Source organism: Zootoca vivipara, chromosome 8 (assembly GCF_965207765.1).
Source record: "Zootoca vivipara chromosome 8, rZooViv2.hap1.1, whole genome shotgun sequence".
Lineage (NCBI taxonomy): Eukaryota > Metazoa > Chordata > Lepidosauria > Squamata > Lacertidae > Zootoca > Zootoca vivipara.
In genome coordinates, this window is record NC_142591.1 from 42,067,777 (window position 1) to 42,091,769 (window position 23,993).

A 23,993-nucleotide genomic window follows, 5' to 3' on the forward strand; every position below is an offset into this window, starting at 1 on the left:
AAACAGGGAGCACCGCAGATCAACGAAATGCATCAATGCAGAAAAAACTGCATAGAAAATCAGACGCTACTGTTTCCTGCCCCCAGGTGACCAATAAGACCAACACCCATTTTCCCCCCACAAACAAGAAACAACAGCAGCAAACACCAAACAAACACCACTGAGAACTAACACAACAGCACACAAGAAGCACATGTCTGAGCAAAGCTGAATAGCGTGGGACACAGCCTCTCCAGAGCGAAGACAGAAGTAACCTGGTAGGGGCTAGTTGGATATCAGCAAAGCCCCCTTAATCAGCTGTAATCCTGCCTTCAAGCATCAAATAGAAATCTCATTCCACCCAAGAACATTTTCACTCAAAAGAAGAAAGTAAAAGCAAAAATCTGCTCAGGGGTTTAAATATTTTTTAAAAATGTAACTGCAAACTTCAATTGCACAGTAACTTATTAAAATATTTTGAACACAGTAGTTAACTATGGCATATTTAAAATTACCCTGATACAAAGAAAGTGTTTGATGAATGGATTTGCAATGCTATTTTTCTAGAAAAAGAGGTGCCGGAACTTACCATGTACACCTCTCTAGTTCTCTTATAATGGCAATGGTGCCCACCTGAGAGGTGCCTGAACTGAGTTCTGGCGAGTTCCTGCTGAAAAATGAAGCAAGGGGGCAAGGAAGACAATCTCTAATTCATTTCTGAGGAAGGATGGGCCTCTACCCTCGAATTTTGGATGCTCGTATGTAGTGTCAGAGGCAATTTTCAGTAACATAACACTGAGATAATTGCACTAGTCCAATTGCACTAATGTCATATTTTTTAAAGAAGAACAACACAAGCTGTTGACCTACCTTACAATGAACAATTAGTTTTGGTTGTGCTGTTATGTTGCCTACTTCATCCAGCACTTCTACCTGGAAAGGAAATGCTGTTCCATTTTCAATTTTCAACGTGTCAGTGTCTGGTTTGACATTTAGCTGCCATGGTGGACCTGTTTATGAACTAGAGTTTAGTTTCTGTTTTCAAAACAAACAACCAAGACAGCTTTGAAAAAGTCAAAAACATTTTTTAATTGCTATTCAGTAAGTTTTAAGAATAATTTCCAAGTTTTTATTCAATGGAACTGAAATATTTAATATGCAACTGAAAACACCAATTTAGTTGTACGGAAGGTAAGATTTATGGTATCACCACATAAGACATAAATTGGATGAATATTATGTTGGAAAGAAAAAGAACTCCCCTCAAAATTAAGTTTATGAGAAACTGGTTTTGAGTTATACCTTTTGTCATGAGACCACATAATACCACGTTACATCTGATTATGGCTCCAGAACACCTATTTTTATTTAATTCAAGCTTTTAAAAAAATTCTATAGAGACTTTCTTTTTTAATAAACCATTCTACATTTACCTGAGTGGAATACAGAAATGAAATATAAAACATGATACGGATCATGAAATAGCATTACATAAAGAAGAACCAGAATTAAACCTGCAGAAATAGACTCATTTGGAAGGGGTTGATAGAAAAGAAAATATCCCAGCAAGCATCAAAAACAACATTGGGGCTTACTTCAGTTGAAAGAAAGAGAATTCCAGAGACCGGGTACCACAACTTTACTGTAGGGGCATCTTATATCATCAATAGATCTTCATCATGACATGTAACTAATTGGGGTGTGATGTAGGAAGATAGACAGCTTCTTTGATACCCTGGTCCAGAACTATAAAGAGCCCTATATAACAGTAGTAAAATCTTGAATCTAGCTTAGTAACAAATTGGCAGTGACATGCTACCAATAGGTTGTCCCAGAGAGCAGAAGTATTTTGTACTAGCTGCAGCTTCTGGACTTAATTAAGTGACAGGCCCATGTAAAGTGGATCACATTAATGAAGTCGTATGTTTCAAACATTTCACTAACCTGGAAGAAGTTTAATTTTCAAAACGTGGGATTCCTCCTTCAGACCAGGAAGAGTAACTTTCAGATTGAAGTTCTATTGAAAAATATAATTTTAAAAGTCATTGTTAAATAATGCCCATGAATTTTTTTTGTTCAGTTTTCAAAGTGAATAATCCTGTAAAGCAATTATATATTTCCACCCCCTAGGAAACGACTTAAAATGTTCCACTTTTAATCTTTATTCTTGTCTAACACCCTCAGCTACTTAACTGAGGTTCTTAACTGAGGCTCCTTCTATTTCAAAATCCTGCATTAAGACACACTTACAGTAATCCCAACATAAATAAGTGGTACTTGAAACAGTGGTAAGGAAATTGCAGCCAGGGCAGGGGGGCAGGGCACAGAGGAAGCCCCGTGAGGCTTGCCTTGCAAAACGGGCCACGGGCCCACTCACACACCACAGTCCATGAGAGTGGGTGCCAACATTGCCACCCACTCTCTCTCTCTCTGTCGGAGCTGCCAGGTTGACGCCTCACAGCCCAACTCTGCCTCTTGGGTCAGGCTTGACCTGGGGATGGAGGTGTCCAGGCTGGGTGCCTCATGCACCCACGGTCTTTCATCTTTCCAGGTCAGGGTTGACTTTGGGATGGAGCTGCTGTGGGGGGTGCACTCGCTGAGGAGAGGGGCAACAGCTCTGTGCCACGACTCTCCACTTTGTCCCTGGGTCAGACGTGACCCGGAAGTGGAGTTGAAGCAGAGCTGCGGCTGGGCGCGAGGAAGCTGCCTTGCACGCCAAAGCCACTCCCACTTAGACTTGAAGGACTTCTAGAATACTTGACTTAATAATCTACAAATTAATTCTTGAATAGAAAATATATAAGCTATTAAAATATTTTAGATAAATATTTTAATTCATATGAACAACAACTATGATTCTTTATACAGTACACAAGTATGCAACAACATATTTATTAAAAGTAAACGATGCATTTTTGCCATAATTCAACTTACCTTGCCCTGGTAATTGTTTACCAGGCCTTTAGCAGTTACACCCTTAACGGCACAATTTGGTCCTTTATCTATTTCTTCATACTGTAATGTTAAGCCACTACAAACAAGTGAAAATAATTTTCAGAACTAAAGTGACCATTTTAAAATTGCAACTAAAGAATACGCAATGTGGAGTTACCCATGAGGGCTCTTTCTGAATATACAGAATATTCTGTGGCGCTGAGTGACCCTTCTCATTCACTTCAGGAGACTAAAATTCCAGAAGCTTCTGAAACCTCTACTGTGGAGCAGCCCTCTTGGTTTTGGATGCTCCCACAAGTGAGGAATAAGCAAAATGCAAAACTGTGGACTTATTATTTTAACGCTGCACAGAAAAGAGAGGGCTACTGTCAGGATGACTTTGGGGAACAACTCTGCACCAGAGGAAAATTAAAGGCCCAGGCCCAGGTGTCTGTCTATGATCAGAAATAACTCGCATGGGTAAATCCAACACTATTTTCTTGGTTTGGGAATGATAACACCCTGTCCAGACTGGGCACTGCTGCAAAATATTCAAATTGCCTAGTGTTTTTTTTTGGGGGGGGGCACTGCACTTTGTACACTGTATAAGACAGCTCAAGAGAATGATAGACATTTCAGTCAATGAAGATTATGGCTTAATTCCATATTTTAGGGACACGTCCTCTTTTATCCAAGATACCTGAAATATTGTCTCATCCCTTATGTTCTCAATTGATCACTGCCTACCATCACTGCTTTTCACTGTAGGCAAGAAAAATACTGAGATATTGCTCCTTCTAATGGAATTAGTCTTTTCTCCTGAACTAGATGGGAGGAATCTCCCATCAGCATATAGAATCCTTCCATGCTAAAAATACTGTGAAAAATCCCAGTTTAAGAATTCCATTCATTTTCTATGGGTGAAAAGCCTCAGTTGTGATAAAGCAAGCACCTGTCACCTCCTTCTGCATTAACACCATGTAACCTCAAGACTGTGTAAGAACTCAAGAGATGATTTCTTAGTTTTTGGTACAAAGGAGACAGATCACTAGTTTATGAAGCGAAAAACACCTAGCTGTGTGTGCACAACATTTATTTGGGACCCAGTGGATTGGGGAAAACAGAGCGAATACAAATCTTTAAGTATACTAAATAAACAAAATAATTAAAATGACAGTTACCTAGCCTCAAGAATTGGCACAATATCATCCGTCAGATGAGTAGCATGACCAAATTCATCCTGGACATCTAGAGGAATATTGAATGGATGCCCAACTCGAAATGGGGGATCCAAAAGACCTATTGAAAACTTCTGAGGCTTGCCCTCTGAGGTAGATTGGGGGGGGGACAACATTATTACAATGAAATTGTTTAGTGGTTTAATTCTAGTCATTCTTCACCCATCTGAATGCACCCTGAATGATTCAATGCATTTATATTTTATTAACACTTTCAATAACTTTTTCAACATTTAATCCAACTTTAAATAGAAAAATAGTATTTTACTGAGTGTGTCACAGCTAACTTCTGCATGCAAAGAACAGGCACTGACTGGTTAAAGTACAACAGCATTAACTTTACCTATTATATTAAATTTAAATGTTTCTGATGGAAGAGGTCTTCCTGCATAAGTGTCACCATTGCTTTCATTCAACACCACTTGCAGTTTCAATGTGTAGGTTCCAAGTTTAGTAATATTTTCTGTGTATAATCAGAAACAAAGTTTACAATGAAATAATCAAAATATTGCTCAATTGCAAGGTAGATTTAAAGCAAAAACACTCACCCATTCTTTTGAACCAGTAAGGCCATTTACCCCCATGCTGACTGATATGAGAAATGATTTCCTTATCTCCATCATGGGCTTAAATAGGGGGAAGAAAGAAAACACATATAAAAATTGTGCCAAGGCATCTTTAAATGCATTAGGTTTCAAACAAATAATATAGGATATATGTGAATTTTAATAATAATATTAAGGTAACTAAGTAAGGGGTTACTCTGCCCCCACCAGTGCTGTGTCTCCTTAAAAATAGACACACTAATGTTGTTGCTGTCTTCAAAACTGGTGCTCTTGGGGTGTAAATAAATCCCCTAAATTTAGTAGCCTGCAAGAAAATTACTAGCCTGATATGTGCTGGCTAAGTTAGCATGGCCAATAGCTAGGGAGTGGGAGTCTAACAACATCTGGAAGGCCACAGATCCCCCACAGCTGCTTTAGAGGAATTTATTTTAAAACGCATCAGGACTTTAAATGTTTAACACATGAGATATTGTGTTATCCTAATGCAGAGCTTTCCAAACTGTGTGTTGTGACGTGTTAGTGTGGCAGCTGCATTATAATAATTTATTATCTGGCTAAGTTTCCCCAGCATTGTGTAGGTGTGTCACACGAAAGCTCCCCACACTCCTCCCGGGGCTAGAAAGGGGTTAGTTTAACCTCCAGTTTGCTAGTAAAACTGAATTACTGTGCCGCAAAATGATGCATGTCTAAAAAGTGTGTCACCAACATGAAATGTTTGGAAAGCTCTGTTCTAATGGCTAGCATATCTAACTTCAATATAAAAATGTTTTAAAATAATCTAATGAAAACAGATTGCATTCTTACAATGAAAAATGACCTTAAGTTCCACAAGCAATTTCTTTGCTGCTCCATGACTTGACCCCGGAAGCTTTTGCATAGCCTCTCCTTTTTTATTCAATATTTCAATTCTTAGTGCTCCTGTATAAATATATAAAAACAGACACCCCCCCAAGTACATTAAACACATCTAAGTGTCAGTTCTTTTCAACTCCACTTTTCCATTAATTAGTCATTATAAGTAATATTTAAATTAAACTACAGATTAGATACACACACACACACACACACACACACACACACACACACACACACGGTCCATAGAAGTGGATTGGTGGAACATGATATTCCAACCCCCTTCTCTCCTTAGCAGCCTCCCCAAAAGTCAGAGAACCCTTTTGAAAGAGCTTTGTTGTGTTGGGGGAGACAAATGCTTGAAAATTAGGCAGAGACACTTTCCATAAGTGCCAGTTCCCTTCATGGAAGTTGCCTCTACCTGATTATTGATGACCCCACTTCCACCTCAGTCCCCTGTGCCATAGCTCATATTATTCAGAAGGGGCCTTTTAGGAGGCATGATGTGCTGCTGGTGGGAGGAATGTCACTTTTTTCTAGATCCAACCCTGTATCATTAACACATACCTATGGTAGCTCCTGCAAGCTTAGTTTCATTTGGTAATAATTCATCTCCTTCGGGCCATGTTACGGACAACCTATCAGGAAGCCTAATTTAAAAAAATAGTTATTATTTATGTTTTCTGGCACTACAGACTTTAATCAATTAAATCAGCTAGAATAATTCATTTAAACCATGTTGTGAACTGCCCTGAGATCTACGGGTGAAGAGCGGTATACAAATTTAATAAATATAAATAAGCACAGCCTGCATATTTTTGAATTAACAGGTTAGCTCTTCATTGTCTTATATAAACTTACTTGGACATTTCCTCTTCAATGTATTTCTTCACTGCTTTGTTAGAAACGGAACGATCAAGTTTGCATATTGGTATAACCTTGGTTTCATCATAGAGTTCCTGGGGTTCCTGAAAAGTTAAGCTGCTTATTCATAAATGCCTTCCGATAAGGAATCATAGAATTAAATTATATCTGGATTCAGATATATAGAACTTTATACCATCATGGGCAGAACAATCCATGAGGGCTGGTAGTGGTAAATGTGTCCCCTTGGAACCAACAATCCTGAGCCTACCCAATCTCACGTTGGCTAGGGCAGAAGGGGCAGGGTGGGAAAGTAGAGGAAAAGAATTATGCTAGCATCAGGGCTGATATTCTTTACCACTCCCAGTCAGGGGAATGGGAGGGTCCAAATCCTCCCCATATTAACCTCCACCATGCCCCGCTTTTGCCCTCTCTACCATTGAAGCATTAATTGTGGTTTTATCTACAGTGTCTGTGAGGGGGCTTCCAAGAGACCCATAACATTCTGCAGTGGCTCCCTGCTTGTGGAATGCTCTACCTAGGGTGGCTCGCCTGGCGCCTTTGTTATATAACTTTAGGTGTCAGGCAAAAACATTCCTTTTCTCTCAGGCCTTTGGCTAATTTTAAAAGCCATAGGTTGTATTGGGGGGGTATTGCTTTATTTGCTACTGTGGTGTGTATTTTTCTACTGTAAATTGCTCTGATTCTTGGTTGAAGAGCGGTAGAGAAATTTAATTATTAATAGCAACATTCAATGGCTTCTGGGATGCCCTCCCTGAGACTTCAGGATTAAACATTATATTAAATGTTTATAATATAAAAATATATATTATATAGTACAGTACTTAAGTACAGGGCTGTCACCCCTCTTTGCTGTTATCTAAGTGATATGAAGATCTGGGACGAAATTAGGGTAAAAGAATTGTTATCTATAGCTGTAAGAGTAGTGGGGTGCTCTCCGCAAGAAATGGTGCTGATCACTCAAAGCTATACATATTTCAGTCTTTATTTACATATGTACAAAGCAGCAGACATCATTCAGCCATTTGTATTGTTGGACTCAGATACAGGAAGTAACTTTTAGCAGCTTTTTCTCCAACATAAAAGCTTAGGCAGCCCTAATCTCCACCTCTGTGTTTTATGTTTCCACTCCCACCTCTCCCTTGCTGACGGGACCAGCGTAATCTCCCCCTCTGTTCCCAAGCTGGTGGATCCTGCTCAGCATCCTCAAGCCCTTTCACTCCCTGGCTGCTTCCTGCCAACCCCTCCCCTTCTCCTACTCCTATTTCCTGTCCTCCTTCTCCCAGCTGTCCCTGTCCAGCCTCCTCCTCCCTCTCTACCCTCAAGGTCTTGCTAGGCAGTGCCCTGACATTAATGGAGGGGCTAAAACCTTATTATCAAATAAAATGTGAAATGGGTCAACTACAGCTATCTTTTCTCTAATATCTCTAAATCAGACATATAATAAACAAGCTAATAAAAAACTGAGCATCATTTAGAGATTTGTACAAGTTTTTAACAAGTTTAGGTGAAATCAGTTTGACTTACATATAATTACTTTTCTTAATGAAAGACTTTCAAAGAAATTGTTGCCTCTAATTTAATTAAATCACTGAATCAGTTTAAAACTTTTGATTATTCACTTACCAAAGCTATCTGAACCTCTCCTCCCGTAGCATACACATCTCCATCATGATCTCCATATAGAAAAAAAATCCGTATTCTGCCATACAGTATTGGAAGTGTTTTAATTGTTTTTACCTAAGACACAAATAGAAGTTCAGTATTTTTTTAAACTGTTCATATATTTAATTTAATCCTAGAAATAATATTTGGTAGATCCATTCAATCTGCATGAACATACAACAACAAAGACTAACAAACACAGTCCTATTTACTGCAATTCTTCAGTAGCCAAAAATATTGTTGGTAAAAACATCTCCTGCATGATGCAATTTAGTATTTAAAAGCTCTTCCCCAGGTGAGAACCCACTGCATGGTTAAATACTGAGCTTACACTATGTTACGAACTGGAGGGGGGATGGGACTGTTTAAGAGGTTTTACCATGCTGGTTCAATGGCACAGTGTTTAGGGGAAAAATGTTGTTTGCAGTCTATATTCTGTTAGGGAGTAAAAGCTGTTCTGGCTGGGACTAAACCTTCCCACATATCATAGTGACAGGTGAGGTGTGGCTTGTTTGTGATACTAGCTGGATACCAACATGAAACTGGAACTTTAAAAATATATCACTGGGAAGAAAGTTTCTGTATTCATACTTTCAAAAACACTTATTGTTATATTAAACCTTTTATTTTATCTCTTCTATATTTTCGTTTTGAAATGTTTTAAAAATAAATAAATTTAGTTGTGATTTTGAAATCCAAGCTGTTAGTAAAGTAATGGAGCTTTCTGCAGTCTGTTCCAACCTTGAAAGTAACAGTCCAATCTAGCAAGTCTTAGCAACCATTTATCTGAAATGTGTTTTCCCTACAGAGGCTGAAACAAAGAAGCAAGGCTGCGGGCTAATGGATGGGAGGTGTGAAGGTCAAGTTTCAACCTGGTGATGCAGGTAATGTGGGCTAGCTAGACCCTAACTCTGAGCCTGAAGTATGTTTCCATGAATGTGAAGAGGACAATACAGAGGCACTTTTTATATCTAGAACCAGGATTTAATGCTCGTTTGCCATCTTATGGCATTCTGGATCCTGTGGGATGGGACTTTTTTGTCCATCCCATATCTCCCCATATCTCTATAAAAACAGTTCTCCCTCTGGCCCCTTTTGGAGAAGGCTATGCCAACCCACAGAGGCAACATGTGTCTGCAGGCATCTCTTTCTCTTGCACCTCACCATTTTCCCTATTTGTCATTGCTGCAAGGATTTCCTGGGAAGGATCCTTGGTGTGGATATCCCTTAATCCTTTGTGGGGTGGGTGGGGGTGGGCTAGTCTGCTTAGATAGGAAACTGGAAAGATGAGTTCTCCTATTTCCCTTTTCTGAGGGATAACTTTTCATTAGGGAGAGACACCGCAGGCTGTGTAAAACTTGGTTAGGAGAATAAAACTTTTACATGTGTCTCAGGTTTGATCACCTTGACACACACAGCAAGGCTGCTGCTTTTCAAGTTAACAGTCCAGTTCCAATCCCCAAACTGGGTTGCAGTAAGAGGGGAGAAGTCCTGTTTTGCAAGTGGGAACCCTTGTGCTGATGGGGTGCATTTGTAGTTATGAGAGGCAACAGCTGGTAGTGATAATTAATAAATGCCTTATTGAGACATTTTGCTGCCTTCAAAGAAGTCCCAGATTATCCCAACCGGCTTTGTTAATTTATAAAAACAATAAAATGGAACACATTAAGAGGGGTGAGCATCAATATTCACCTTGGGTTACAACACTCACCCACTCACACCCTGCTTGCCAAAACACTGTCTCATTGATTTTCCCCTTGAAGAAGCAGGCTTGCAATTTGTGGCTAGTCCTAGATTCAGCCTTGTATCTTGACAAGCATGTGGCTATCAGGGGCCAGAAGTGCCTTTCCCCATCATAGGTTGATGAGCCACTTACCTGAGATTAGGAGATGTGGCTACAGCAACACATGTGTTATTTACATATAGGTTATATTTCTGCAACGTGTTGAATTTGGGGCTACTTTTGAACAATCTTTGGAAACTTCGATTGATTCAGAACACAACTGCAAGAATGAGTGAGCATGTTTTGAGGGGTTTAAGATCCAGTTTTAGGGCAGTGTTCAAACAGCTAACTTTACATGTCATCTGCAACCGCTGCGTTGTTTGCTAATTTGTTTCTGGGCATAATTAAAGTGTTAGTTATTTACACACACACACACACACACACACACACACACACACACTGCTTGATTGCAATAAAACCACTAAGCCATTTACAAGGAATATTAAAATTATCAGTAAAAAAAGTATTGTGACATCATGGGTTCATAATGATACTGTGCTTTTAATTGTTCTAAGACACCCAGAGGGATATGTATGCATTACAAGAGTGGGGTAGAAATGCTCCATGAATAAAAACATTTAAAATAATTTTTTTACAGTAGCAATAATTGAATCCTAAATTAGCTTTTTATAACATATAATAATGTATAACTTCAATATTTTTGTCTGTATTATACAGGATAAGCAACAAAGTACTTCTTTCCCCCCAGCAAACTTTCTTTTAAAAGCATATTATAATTTTATTTATACATGTATTTTGTTGCATCCAGATCAACAAATCTGCATTAGGCCATCTTTAAAAAGTGTCATCAATAAGCAATTAACTTACCAGCTGCCCAGCTTTGTATGTCTTTCCATCCCATTCTATTGCCATATATGTAGACCAGGGACTCTGCAAGCGCTTAGAGTGCAGCTCAGTGCGTGTAATTATTCCTTTGAAGTGTGTGAATTTTATTTGTTTGTCATGTTTTTCATGGCAGTCCTTGAGCCACGATGCAAATTCTCTGTCAATTTTCATTCTTTGCTCCTGTGAAGAATTTTGAACATGCATTAGAGTAACTGTAGTTCAGCTTTTATGACTGTCTGAAGGTGCATTTTTGTGCAGGCCTCAGCTTCAATTAGCCATTATTTAAAATTACAAAGATACAAGCTGCCGCAATTTTAATTACCCACAATGTTCCTGACCTACCATCACTTGGCCACTGAGGGGAATTAAAAAGGTGACTAGACCCATCTGCTCCGTACTTATTGATGACACTAAAGCCAGATAAGCTTCCCAAGGTCCATTGATGAAGTAGGGAAGGAACCTACCAGAAAATACTTTGCCCAGGGCCCCCTCAGACCAGGAGCCAGCCCCGACATTATGGTAACACATACCAAACTCCTCAAATACAATGAAAGTCTAAACTTAGGCAATGTAATTTAAAAATCTAAAGTAAGTCAATAAAGTCAGAAAGCTCACATCTAACGGTTCTCTTAATTTATTTACCCAGTTGCGACAAGCAATTAAATTGAACAAGTATTACCTGTCCATTGACGATTCTTGTAAAAAGTGTGTTTCTGTCTTTTAACTTCAATTCCAAATCCATGAAAGTCAGTTTGTTTGTGCTGACCTGAAATCTGTCATTCGTAAATAACACACCAGAAATTCTGTTGTAACATTCAGATGGGGCAAGACCTCTCTTTTTGGGCAGAGCACACCACTCAAAACTTAGGGAGAAAGGCAATGATTAGAAACTTTTACAAAAATAATAAAAATAATTAAAATGTAAATTATTGCATAGGTATAATCTTACTCTTCGACAGTTGTGTATGGTATTAGTCTTCCATTCCAAAAACATTCAAAAATAGGCCTTTTCCCTCTTGCTCCCTTTTCTATTACATAGCATTCTTCATCATCATTGTCATCTTTTGATTCTAAATTGAAAAATGAGTGTCAAATTACAAAGGAATGCAAGGACAGAAGACATTGTTCTCCAAAATAGAACATTAAACCACTATTTCTAATTATTTGTCATAGTTTCCCCTCACACATGCAGCAAACTAATAAAAGTTATTCAACACTGGTAAATAAGTAAAGTAAAGTTTGTACAGCTTAATACCCAGTGACCCAATAGGCTTCATGTTTTCTCCCATGTAATTATAGCCCTGCCCTTCACCATGTAGCCTGCCCCAAGGCAGGTTACCTCCAAGCTCAATACTACAAGTTAACGAAGTAAAAGCTAAACAGTACTAGATCATAAATTAAGCTGAATGAAGAGCAGACAGAAACAGCAACATTGCAGTGAGGGATATTCTAATCTCATCCTCCAGCCCCAATTGTCAGTGCAAAAATGTGTGGCTTGACCAGTTGCTGAAATGTATACAGTGATGAAACCAGATGCACCTCAGAAGGCATTCCACAGCCTAGTGGCTACCATAGAGAAGGTCTTCTCAGGTACTGCCACTTCACAAACTTCACAGCACAGCAGAACTGCCAGCAAGGCCTCCCTTGCAGATCTCAAAAACTGGACAGGTCTATAACAAGAGATAGTAATCCTTCAGATATTCCTGGCTTTAGATGTCAACAGAAGTACCTTTAACTGGGCTTACAAGCACACAGGCAACCAGTGGAGGCACAATGTGCACCTGGCCATTTGTGCCCACCAGCACCCTGGTATTCTGCACTGACAGCAACTTCCAAACCAGCAGCTCCACAGAGAGTAAGTAAAAACTGTTCAGTCTTCAGGTTAATAGAGCATTAAGCCAAGTTATCTCTTTCCATGAAGAACTGTAGTTGACAAACCTGTCAAGACCAGTAAATAAGACACTTCTATCCACTGAAGCTACCTAGGCAGATTTCCCCATACCCTTTTGGAGAGGTGAGCCATTGCCATACCTGCCGTGGCAGTATGCTTGTCCTGCTCAGCGTCAATGAAAAGGTTGCTGGTTATGGTGGAACCCAGGTAGACAAAATTGTCTACCACCTCAAGCATGTTGTCACCAATGCTGATTTATTGAGTGCTGGCGACGTCCTGACCAAGGATGTTGGTCTTCATCATGCAGGCTTGGGCAAAACGGCTGATGAGACTCTGGAGAGCAGAGCTTTCCAATCTATGTGTCGTGACACATTAGGGTGTCAGCTGAAGTATGTAGGTGTGTCGTGCAAACTCTCCCCTCTCTCCTCCCGGAGCTGGGAAGGGGTTAGTACAGGAATCCCCAAACTTCAGCCATCCAGATGTTTTGGACTACAATTCCCATCATCCCTGACCACTGGTCCTCTTAGCTAGGGGTCATGGGAGTTGTAGGCCAAAACATCTGGAGGGCCGCAGTTTGGGGGTGCCTGGGTTAGTATAACCTCTGGTTTGCCGGTAAACCTGAATGACTGTGTTGCAATATGATGCATGTTTAAAAAGTGTGTCACCAACATGAAAAGTTTGGAAAGCTTTGCTGTAGAGCTTCCTCGAGAGTGTGATGTCAAGGTTGTGTCATCTTCAAACAGCATCTCCCAGATAATAACCCACCACACTTTTGTCTTGGTATCGTGATGTGCCAGGTTGAACAGACCCTCTCACTTCTTGAATGGACACACACATCACCTGCAGTAGATCTGGAGGCATATGAGAGCAACAGGGAGAAGAATATGCCAAAGAGAGTTGGGTTGAGAACATAGCCCTTCTCCACACTGTTTTCATTATTATTATTATTATTATTGAGGAGGCATCTGAGAATGAATTGTCATACTGGACGGTGCCACACATGTTCTCATGGAAAGAAACAATCATACTATAGTGCTTAGGTGGGCATCCTATCTTGTTGAGCAGTGTGAAGTGTCCTTTTTGGCTGATGAGGTCAAAGGCCTTGCATCAGGTCTATCAAAGCGATTTACATGGGGCAATAGTTCCCTATTGCTACTCTCTGAAAAAGTCAGAAGGCAGAAGTGAAATCACTTCAGTGCAGTTTTCCCCGCTCACAAGCTAAAGAGCTGCACAAGGAGAATGCAAAATGTAGCCTTCGTTATTAGTACATCAATGAGAAATAGTATGAAAGTTACCCAACTTACTTGAAGGAAAGCAAGGATCATCAGGATATGTTTCTTTATCATACAAGAAAGGGTGATAGCGTATAACACCTTCCACTACACCTTCTCCATCAACTTGTGCCTTGAACTCAAAAGTATCCGCTGCTGTACTTATATATAATGTCTGCATATCATCTTTAATTTCTCTAAGATTCACAATCTTAGGTGTCTTCCCTTTTTCATACATTGAAATCTACAAATAAACAATAAATAAATGCAAGTTCCTCCTATAAATGTTGTTTGTTGCCACGGTCATCAAGAGGCAGAAATAATACAAACTTAACAACAAGATTTGTGCAAACCAGGTATCAGAAGAACCTGTGCTCCCCACTAACTTATAGCTTATAGGAGTGGTAGTGGCAGGGCTGTTTAAAGGTTAGAGCCATGACTGGAGCTTTAACTCCTTGCAGGGCAGATATACACAATATTAAGTGGGTAGGATCCAGAGGTTTCCACTGTTCAATGGGTAGGATTCCTTATGCTAGCAGAAAGGCACTTTTGCTCATGCAAGGAAGGGACAATATTTTCAGCTGGCAGCCCACTGCATCATTGCTCATGCTATTCCCTGAACACCAGAAGCAATGCAGGGAAAGGAGGAAATGGGAAAGCCCTGTTTTGCAAGTGTAACACTTTGCATAGTCCCTGGTTCTAAGCAAATGTATTTATTTGTAAACCAATGTATATAGATCCTACCTCAATATCAATATTGTTGGAAGTTCTTGCTTCCTTCATTGGCGAATTAATTTCATTTCCTTTTGGTCCATGGATATAGTAATGGTATATGTGTCTGTAAAAAATGGTTTATGTGTCTGCTAAAAGTTTGAATAATATACATTTACAAAATTGGTTCACTATTGAATATTCAAGCAAGCATTTACTTCAAGTTATAAAATGGGCACCCCACAACTGGCAACTGGAAGCCTGAAAGCAGCACTAAGTGTACTAGTATAAATATATAGCAAATTCAATTAATAAATTATTTGCAGAAACTGTACAAAAAAACTTAAGTAATGCAAGATTTGAGTCAATAGCATTAGAACATAATAACTATTTTAACAAACAACTCACGATAGTTGCCTCGTCCAAAGGTAAAAATTGTTTTTCAGGTACTGCATGTGTTCTGACTGTACTCCTGTAATAACTACTGCAGTGAAACCTTCTTTGTCTTTTTCTTCCATGATAAGATTGTGCAGGAATCGTTCATCATCATTAACAATATGGGAAGAGTCAGATGGCTTTGAGAAATAGGTTTTAAAATAAAATAAAATAGGTCACTTGACTGGAATTGTAACACTATAAACTGGGCAACAACTGCTCTCATCTTTCTTGTGCAGCTGCTTATCAGAAAAGATAAAACTAGTTGGTACAATTAATTTCCCAACAACTGCCTAAACCCTATTAGCTACTTGTTAAGTACTAAGATGACATTTTTTCAAGTATTTTGTATAATTAACAAATAATTTAAGTTCCTAACCTTTCTGTTTCGAATGTATCCCCTGTATATAGCTTCTTTGTTTTTCTCTTTCTTTTCAAAATCTTCTTTAGAAAGGATAAGCTCATGAACATCTTTAGAATCTGCAGGTTTGCTTATCATCTGTTCAAGATTCAAAAAGTTTAAATAATAAATAGAGCAGTTTTAGAATTACAATCCTGGATACAATCCCAGGAGCACACAAAGAGCAAGCTACTGTAAAGAGAAGCCACATCTGTCAAAAGTGCACACAAGATGACAAGAAGGGGTCATCAGTATGCATCTCCCCCCAGTACAGCACCCAGATATAGAATACACCCCGTCTCATTACTCTGTCGTGTTCAAGACAAAGATTGCCTTCTCTCCACCAGCAGCACAGACTCCTAGCAGAGTACTCATTCATTTGAAGTGTGTAATATCCAGTGTTTGAGACCAGCAGTCCCAATTGCCAGACTGTGGTTCATGTATGAAAACTATTGTTGCCAACTAACAGCTGGGAGGCAAAGGGGGTCCTGTTCGCTTACCAAAGGTCATGAAGGGTGTGGGTAAGCCAAACCAGTGTTCCCAATAACTGCTAACTGGACAGACGTCCTTTCTAATAGTCAATTGGAGACAATGGTCTGATGATTTTCATTATGACTACTGTATCAGCATGGGGCACACTTTACAGGTATGCTGCATACAGAAGCAGGATAACACACATAGCCTGTTGCTAAACTAGGTTAGCTAAAAAGTACCACATAAAATGGCTGAAATTGTAAAAATACAAAATGTTACTTACTCTGGTAGACTGTCCAACAAAAAACACTGCTTGTTTACCGCCAACCCCAAAATATGATATATCACTGTTTAAACTGCGGGGTACTGCTGAAGGACGCACATATCCTGAATGATCACTAATACCAAAATTAGACAAAAAAAAGTAATAGCAGAAACTGTTAAATATGCAAGCGTGAGTATATCAGACATTACTGAAAACTTTTCCAATTAATGAAAATACCAAGCAAGAACACGTAATGCTTACTACTAACTAAACATTACAAATTATCTCCATTATATATTCAAATATACAGAAACATTGATTTGCTTCCTGGTAATTTACTAGAGTGGGGACCCAGGTGGCGCTGTGGGTTAAATCACTGAGCCTAGGGCTTGCTGATCAGAAGGTCGGCGGTTCGAATCCCTGTGACGGGGTGAGCTCCCGTTGCTTGGTCCCAGCTCCTGCCAACCTAGCAGTTCGAAAGCACGTCAAAATGCAAGTAGATAAATAGGAACCGCTACAGCGGGAAGGTAAAGGGCGTTTCCATGTGCTGCTCTGGTTTGCCAGAAGCGGCTTTGTCATGCTGGCCACATGACCTGGAAGCTATACGCCGGCTCCCTCGGCCAATAGTGCGAGATGAGCGCGCAACCCCAGAGTCGGTCACGACTGGACCTAATGGTCAGGGGTTCCTTTACCTTTTTAATTTACTAGAGTATTTCAAGTGGTTGACAAAGTTATCAATGTAAAAACTACATATCTTAACATAAGATAAAAGACATGAAATACTGAGACCTCAAAGTATAATTATTTGGACTTTTTGTTAGCTGTTTCAATTTTTCAGCATTTAAGAACTACGGGAACTTTTAAAAACATGTCCTGAGAACACGGAATTCTTACACAATGAAATTCATCAATTTTATACTTAAATACAATTGAAATTAGAATGTCCTAACCTTTTCATATCACTTTGTCGTGTAAACTTTGATAACCGATACACAGCCCAATTATTCAGTTGTTTAGAACTCATGCCTCTTCCATTATCAATCACGGCAACGGCTGGTTTCCCTTGAGAGTCATCAAATAACTAATTTTTTAAAAGAAGAAGAAACAGTATATGATGATACTATCATACAACAAGCCTGCAAAACACTGGAGTAGCTCCTTAGGTACTTACCAGCTTTAACTGTATTCTCCGGACGGCAGTGTTTTCAGAAGTAGCTGATAAAGAGTTATCAATTAATTCTGCAAGAGCAAATGCTAAACAGAAAGAGAGAAATGTTTGCTAATAATTAAAATTATTAACAAAAATTAGAATATCCACTTTTGACACGTTCCTGAAAAGCAACATACGATACAAGCTATACCTTATCTTCTTTCCCTCTGAAAAGAGGAGTATCTTTCTCTCTGACAGGAGAGGTACTGACAGATGGCTATTAGAAACTTGACAGAGACTCATTCGTACTAAGATGACACTGAATTTTGGTGTCATACTGTAAGTTCAGGTAATGTCTTCTGCTGGGACAATTTCCCAGTCCCAGTCAGCATTTTAGATCAGCCATCCATAATATAATTAGCAGTATTCTGATCTGAGTTCCCCACATACCCCACAATCTAATGTGGGGTGCTATGCCAATACCAGAGATTAAAGGACACTATAGACTGGTACAGCTGTTCAACACATTAAAGTACCGGTATGTTGTTGGAGAGCTTGAGGGGGAGGCAACTTTTTGGGGTTGTAAACTGTGTATGCTATTAAAGGGAAAAGAGGAAGAGGGCTGGGAAACGTTTGTTTTAAACCTGATGATATTTTTTTAAAGATTACTTTAATACTAACTTTATTTTAATTACAGTTTATTTTTTAAATCTATTCATTGAATTTAATAGCAAACATTGGTCTTAATAATACAATGTACTAATTAACTGTGTGTCATACAGTTACAATTCAAAGAATACCTGATATACTTACGCAGAGGATTTTGTCCTTCACTAGCATAGTATTCATACATTCCACTTTTCACAAGTGTATCATAATGTGGTAGGAAATCAATACGCTCTTTTGTTGCAGAGGGGAGTGACTGGTCAACTGATTGTAGCAAATAGAAAGTCATGCCATCTTTAACCATTTCCCCTACAACACATATATGAAATAAAAATCCTTCATTTTTCATACTGCTGTTTAAATATATTTTATTAAATATATTTTATTTACTTATATATTTCTTTCATAAAATGTATACACTGTTTGAGCATAAAAAAAACTTCACAGCAGTTTACAAAAAGATAAAACACTACACACATTGTGTTTGGAAAGCAGGACCTGCATGTACATTGTTTTGATTACTTAGTACAAAGCTTCTTTCCCCCTTAGACTTGCAATATAAGTTACTTAGCTTGCATTTATAAAAAAAAAAACAATTTAGTAATGAAATCAGATATCCGATTAACAAGGGATATTAATTTTCAATTGCTACTACATGAATGTTAGCACTTAACTTTTGTGTTATTCTTTTAAAAAACTGATTTCCATACACAGAGAATAAAAATATTTCTCATTTCTGATTTTATGTTTTGAAATCCTGCTATGTATACAGAAACTAATTAGTGTTATGATAAAAAATAGGAGTCCAGTGGCATCTCAGAAATAAACAATGGGTGAGGCATGAGTTTTCATGCACTTTCCCTACTTTATCAGAGAATATTTTGGTATAGATTGTATCCATTAAGAAAAACTTACGTACCAAAGTTTTCATTTGTGATCTGTATTCTATTTGTGGTTGTGACAATAAAAGTTTCTTTGGAGGAAATGCCAAATACCTACAAAGGCAAGTTAAACATTAAATTAGAAGGGTGGAGGGAGATAAAGCAGAGCTTGGGGTAAAAACATTCAAGAACCTTAAGAAGTGTCCTACTGGATCAGCCAAAAAGGTTTACATAGTGCACTTTCCTTTAACAATGCCTTATTGTTGCCCCGAGCAACTGGCATTGAGAGGCATATTGGACTTGAACCTGGAGAATCTGTTTAGCTGCCCTGGCAAATAGATACCGAAGATACTTCATCCATTAATTTCTCTAATCTAATCTAATCTAATTAATTTCTCTAATCTAATCCCCCTTCAAAGCCATCTAAACATTTTTGTAGGAGAAACTCTATAAGGCTATTGGAGCACATTAGACACTTTCTAAACCACTGAGCCTAGGGCTTGCTGATCAGAAGGTCGGTGGTTCGAATCCCTGTGACGGGGTGAGCTCCCATTGCTTGGTCCCAGCTCCTGCCAACCTAGCAGTTCGAAAGCACGTCAAAATGCAAGTAGATAAATAGGAACCGCTACAGCGGGAAGGTAAACGGTGTTTCTGTGTGCTGCTCTGGTTTGCCAGAAGCGGCTTTGTCATGCTAGCCACATGACCTGGAAGCTATACGCCAGCTCCCTCAGCCAATAATGCGAGATGAGCGCGCAACCCCAGAGTCGGTCACGACTGGACCTAATGGTCAGGGGTCCCTTTACCTTTATTCTTTGCAATGAGCCCAGTATTTCATGTAGGCACTTTTTGGTTTCTGCTTAATTTGTTTTATAAGTCCACTACAGTCATACCTTGGTTTTTGAACAGCCTACGGTAGTTCTTGAACGTTTTGGCTCCGGAATGATTGAAACCCAGAAGTGACTGTTCCGGTTTTTGAACATTCTTTTGGAAGCCAAACATCTGACGGGGCTTCTGCTGTTTCTGAATTTTTTCTCTTTGCAAACATTTTCATTTCTCCATATGATATTGTACATTCCTCTTATAACCAAGATCTTATTACTTCTTGTAATATAGGACACATTTTGTTCGTCTCATAAATATTGACAAAGTTTTACTCAGCTTTACCTGCAGTCTTCTAGACTTTTAAGCTTAAACTACAGACTAGAATGTCTAGAATGCAGTTTCATTCTGCCCTAGAGAAAGTCTCTGAGCACCTAATCAAAACACTCTTCCTGCGTTTGTTTTACACTTTAATTAGAAGTATTGCATCAGAACATGGTTGGTAATCATTTCTCAGCAGACCTCTATATTGAACAACAAGTCCAAAGCCAAGATGTAGCCTAGTATTTATAAAGTTGTGTACAATTATCTTCACTACTGCAGGAAACAGCATGGTTAAGAGGAATTTAGTAGTTCTGGGTCAGTGTGTTAATCAGGAGGTTGTTTGTTTGAGCCCACCAGGAGATGACTGTTGACAGATTTCTTGCATTGTAGGTAGGGGTTAGACTAGACCGACTCTCGGGATCCCTTCTAACTCTACAATTCTATGATCTCCAATGCTGCCACTTTCCCTCCCTCTTCCCCCTTTTTCTCAGCTCGCTCTTGCAAACAGATCACCCCCCCCCCCGCACACACATTTCCATGCCTCCTCCTCTCTCGTTTTGCAGCCCCATTTGCACACACTTCCAGTGGTACCTCGGGTTACAAACGCTTCAGGTTACAAACGCTTCAGGTTACAGACTCCGGTAACCCAGAAATAGTACCTCGGGTTAAGAACTTTGCTTCAGGATGAGAACAGGAATTGTGCTCCGGCGGCGCGGCAGCAGCAGGAGGCCCCATTAATTAAAGTGGTATCTCAGGTTAAGAACAGTTTCAGGTTAAGAACAAATTAAGTTCTTAACCAGAAGTACCACTGTACTGATGTATGCTGCTGCATCTTTAAGATGAACAGAATCTTAAGAGCAAGTCTGGTAGTTAGTTTGTTTAATTACAGAATGTTAAGTTCTGTTGGTTGATGTCAGGGTGGATTTGATTTAAATCAAATCAATTTAAATCATGATTTAAATCACTAGTCAGTAAGACTTGATTTAATTTTTTTTTACAGAAATACTCATTCTTGCTGGTATATATCTTAATATTTACAACCAGATGAAGGTTTCATTTATGGAATAATAAAATTTCAGAGTAGTTTTTACAGTTATATCAAAAATTACTGATTTGGTTATACTATTAGAAATACACAGACAGTTAATTATGAAATTATTGTGAGGTTTAATGGCATCCGTCTGTCTTCAGATATAATGGAGTGCACCTCCGGGGGTAAAGTCAAACTGTTGCATTAGCAGCACTGAAGTGACCTCCCTGAGCATGGGTATAGCCAGGCTTTATGTTGGGGGCACAGAACCTCAGTTAAGTATTTTCATGGATTTACTTGATTGGGGGAGGGCAGTTGTCCTCCCTGCCCATGCCTTATGACAGGCATGTCCAACAGGTAGATCGTGATCTACTCGTAGATGGGGTGTGTGATGGGGTGTGTGTGTCCTTCTGTCAAACCCCACCACCACCAACTTTGGCCAACCCTCCCCTAAAAAAAGCTCAACAACTCCTGGAAATGACAATGGGTAGATCACAGCCGGTCTTTTTATACTGTGAGTAGATCGCTGTCTCTTGGGAGTTGGACGTGCCTGCCTTATGAGGTTATCATAAGAGAACACTTCTTGGGATTTGTTCCACTAAAGGAGACTACAGATGTCTTTATGACAGAAACTCTTATTGGACAGTTCGAGCAAATGGGATTACCAAATGAGAATCTGCGAGCTCAAAGTTATGTTAATGGAAGTAACATTAAACACCAAGAAAATGGCATACAAAAGAGCCCTGGACGTAAATCCATGTGCCTTTTTTGTGCCCTGCAATGCACACATTTTAAACTTGGTAGTCAATAATGCCGCTAAGTGTTGTATTGAAGCAACTAGTTTCTTCAGTTTGGTTCAATGGATCTATAATTATTTCTCTGCATCGACTCAGCATTGGAAAATTCTAACTAACCGTGTATCAGAATGAGGCATAACTGTAACGCCATTGAACAAAACAAGATGGGGGAGCTGAACTGATGCTTTGAAACCACTGAGATACATCTTGGTAGTATATATGATGCTTAATAGAGATTTTTTAAAAAAATAATAATAATAATGACATAAGGTTTATCTGGAAATACTGATGCTACAGCCCTCGATGATGCAATTTGTATGTGTGTGTGTGCGTGCGCGTGTGTGTACAAGTAATTAGCCTTGCCTAGGGCACAAAACAGTCTTGCACTGGGGCTGGAAGTTTGAGTACAGTAGAAGGAAAGTACAGTACAGTACACAGAGGAAAATGAAGTTTGAATCAATAGTAGAGGTTTGAGTAAAGCAAGCTGAGCTGCAGAGACTCTAACAGGAAAACTGAGGTTTCGAACATCAACAGAGGTTTTTGTAGGTTAAGCAGAGGAGATAATTTGATAAAAATAGTTTTCAACAATGGCAGACATTTGATTTGAGCAAGGAGGGCACTGAGGGGAAAAGTGGTTACTTGAAATAAGGCTTCAGTAAAAAGGGAGTTTGACCAGGCTCTGTTACAACAGCTTCTGTACTGAAGCCTGTTCTGATTGTGAAAACTTTAAAACAGCAATCTATCCAGACCTTTCCTATCACTTTCGGTTTAGTGCCCTTCCCTTCTAGCTCCCATGCCAAAGGCTGCTGCGCTTCTGCTGCAACCCGCTTTCTCTTATACCCCCTTCCCCTTGACTTCGTGCAAATCCAAGATGCCGATGAGGCACTGTAAATCCTCCAATGATGAGATTTTTATTATATAGTGAGAGAGACAAGAAAAACAAGCACCCATCCGAAACAGCCCAACAGACTTCTTTGTCAATGGGGCAATGGGGCAAGCCGCAAGTTCACAGCAAGGGACCTGCAGGGCGAGCATTTCCTGCTCCTTCTCAACATGACAGCTCTGCTCCTTCCGAGCGGGCCATCTTCCCTGCATGCAAGAGACACTTTCGCTCTCGCTTCACACCGCGACCCGTCAACCTCGCTCAGCTGCAGGGCCTTCGCGTCGGGCCATTTCGCGCCTTTTCGCCCACCCGTGTCAGAGAAAACCCCACATCCCGCGCGTGATTCGCCGCCCCCACCCCCGTATCAGAGAAACCACCGGGCGCCCTCGAGTCTGGGCTCTTCGAGCACCCTACTAAAAAGCGGGCAGGCTCCTCTGGGTTGCTGGCTCCCCATCAGTCGGTTGCCCGTTATGCCGTGACGCATTTTTGCCCCCTTCTTTCCCCCTCCCGCCCCCACAAGCGCTTTCTCACCTGGCACACGGCGCTACAGAAGGCCCCGTAGTTTTCCTTAGGACACTTTACAACTTTGTCTTCGTCGTCCGAATCCGCCTGGCGCCGGTCGAACACGTAGACAGACAGGACTTCTCCGCCGCCGCTTTCCCTCTCCGCCGCCTCCTCTGCCGCTGCCATGTTGACTGACAGTTCCCTGCGAGCGAGCGAGCGCCTCAGCTCAACCACCGAGCCGCCCGCATCCGCCGCCGCTCGCCCAGCTCAGAGCAGCGGCTGCGAAGGCAGAGGAAAGGGGCGGGGCGTAGACTGGGGCGGGGCCCTGAGCCCCGCTGCGGGGAACAAAACCCAAAGAGGGGGACGATTCGGACGTGAGGGGGCGGGGCGAGGGAGGGGGCAAAACCGGAAGCGAAAGCGCTCGCGGGAGTTTCAATCCGGCGTCTGTCAAGGGGGCTCCGGCCCGTTCTAGTCCAAGGACGTCACGTCCGCTGTGAAACGCACCATAGCAACTATTGTTCTGGCGAGGTCGAAACCCGGCTAGCTCCGAGAATCAAGGGCGCGAGCGCCACTGACGTGAAAAGTGGGAAGCGAAACTGCCGGTATTCCTCTGGCCGTTAAATTACTCCTGAGGGGAGGGAGTTTCCTCCCAGGTGCCCTTCCCAGTGCTGGAAACGTCCTTTCTCTTTTCGTAATGCGTGTTGGATAAGCGCGCCTATGCCGTAGTGCAGTGTTTCCCAACAG

General features: G+C 40.3%; 1 protein-coding gene across 2 annotated transcripts in view; it reads right to left on the bottom strand.

Moving 5' to 3' along the window:
- The window catches only part of SMCHD1 (structural maintenance of chromosomes flexible hinge domain containing 1), a 62,124-nt gene extending 38,606 nt beyond the window's left edge, over window positions 1–23,518 (bottom strand). The window contains exons 1-23 of one of the 2 annotated variants that reach the window (XM_035125048.3): window positions 23,277–23,518; window positions 18,931–19,006; window positions 18,159–18,320; window positions 17,367–17,449; window positions 17,146–17,276; window positions 16,214–16,328; window positions 15,436–15,555; window positions 15,030–15,196; window positions 14,655–14,748; window positions 13,944–14,154; window positions 11,698–11,818; window positions 11,428–11,611; window positions 10,731–10,928; window positions 8,081–8,194; window positions 6,431–6,537; window positions 6,137–6,219; window positions 5,522–5,635; window positions 4,700–4,777; window positions 4,495–4,614; window positions 4,095–4,239; window positions 2,914–3,010; window positions 1,924–1,996; window positions 850–989 (exon numbers count right to left, since the gene is read on the bottom strand). In XM_035125048.3, coding sequence (XP_034980939.3) covers window positions 850–989; window positions 1,924–1,996; window positions 2,914–3,010; window positions 4,095–4,239; window positions 4,495–4,614; window positions 4,700–4,777; window positions 5,522–5,635; window positions 6,137–6,219; window positions 6,431–6,537; window positions 8,081–8,194; window positions 10,731–10,928; window positions 11,428–11,611; window positions 11,698–11,818; window positions 13,944–14,154; window positions 14,655–14,748; window positions 15,030–15,196; window positions 15,436–15,555; window positions 16,214–16,328; window positions 17,146–17,276; window positions 17,367–17,449; window positions 18,159–18,320; window positions 18,931–19,006; window positions 23,277–23,435 — 2,892 coding nt within the window. In that variant the 5' untranslated portion in view covers window positions 23,436–23,518. Of the gene's footprint in view, window positions 1–849; window positions 990–1,923; window positions 1,997–2,913; window positions 3,011–4,094; window positions 4,240–4,494; window positions 4,615–4,699; window positions 4,778–5,521; window positions 5,636–6,136; window positions 6,220–6,430; window positions 6,538–8,080; window positions 8,195–10,730; window positions 10,929–11,427; window positions 11,612–11,697; window positions 11,819–13,934; window positions 14,155–14,654; window positions 14,749–15,029; window positions 15,197–15,435; window positions 15,556–16,213; window positions 16,329–17,145; window positions 17,277–17,366; window positions 17,450–18,158; window positions 18,321–18,930; window positions 19,007–23,276 lie in introns of both variants that reach the window. The other variant, XM_088675408.1, reaches the window with a different exon arrangement.
- Window positions 23,519–23,993: the final 475 nt, after the last annotated feature.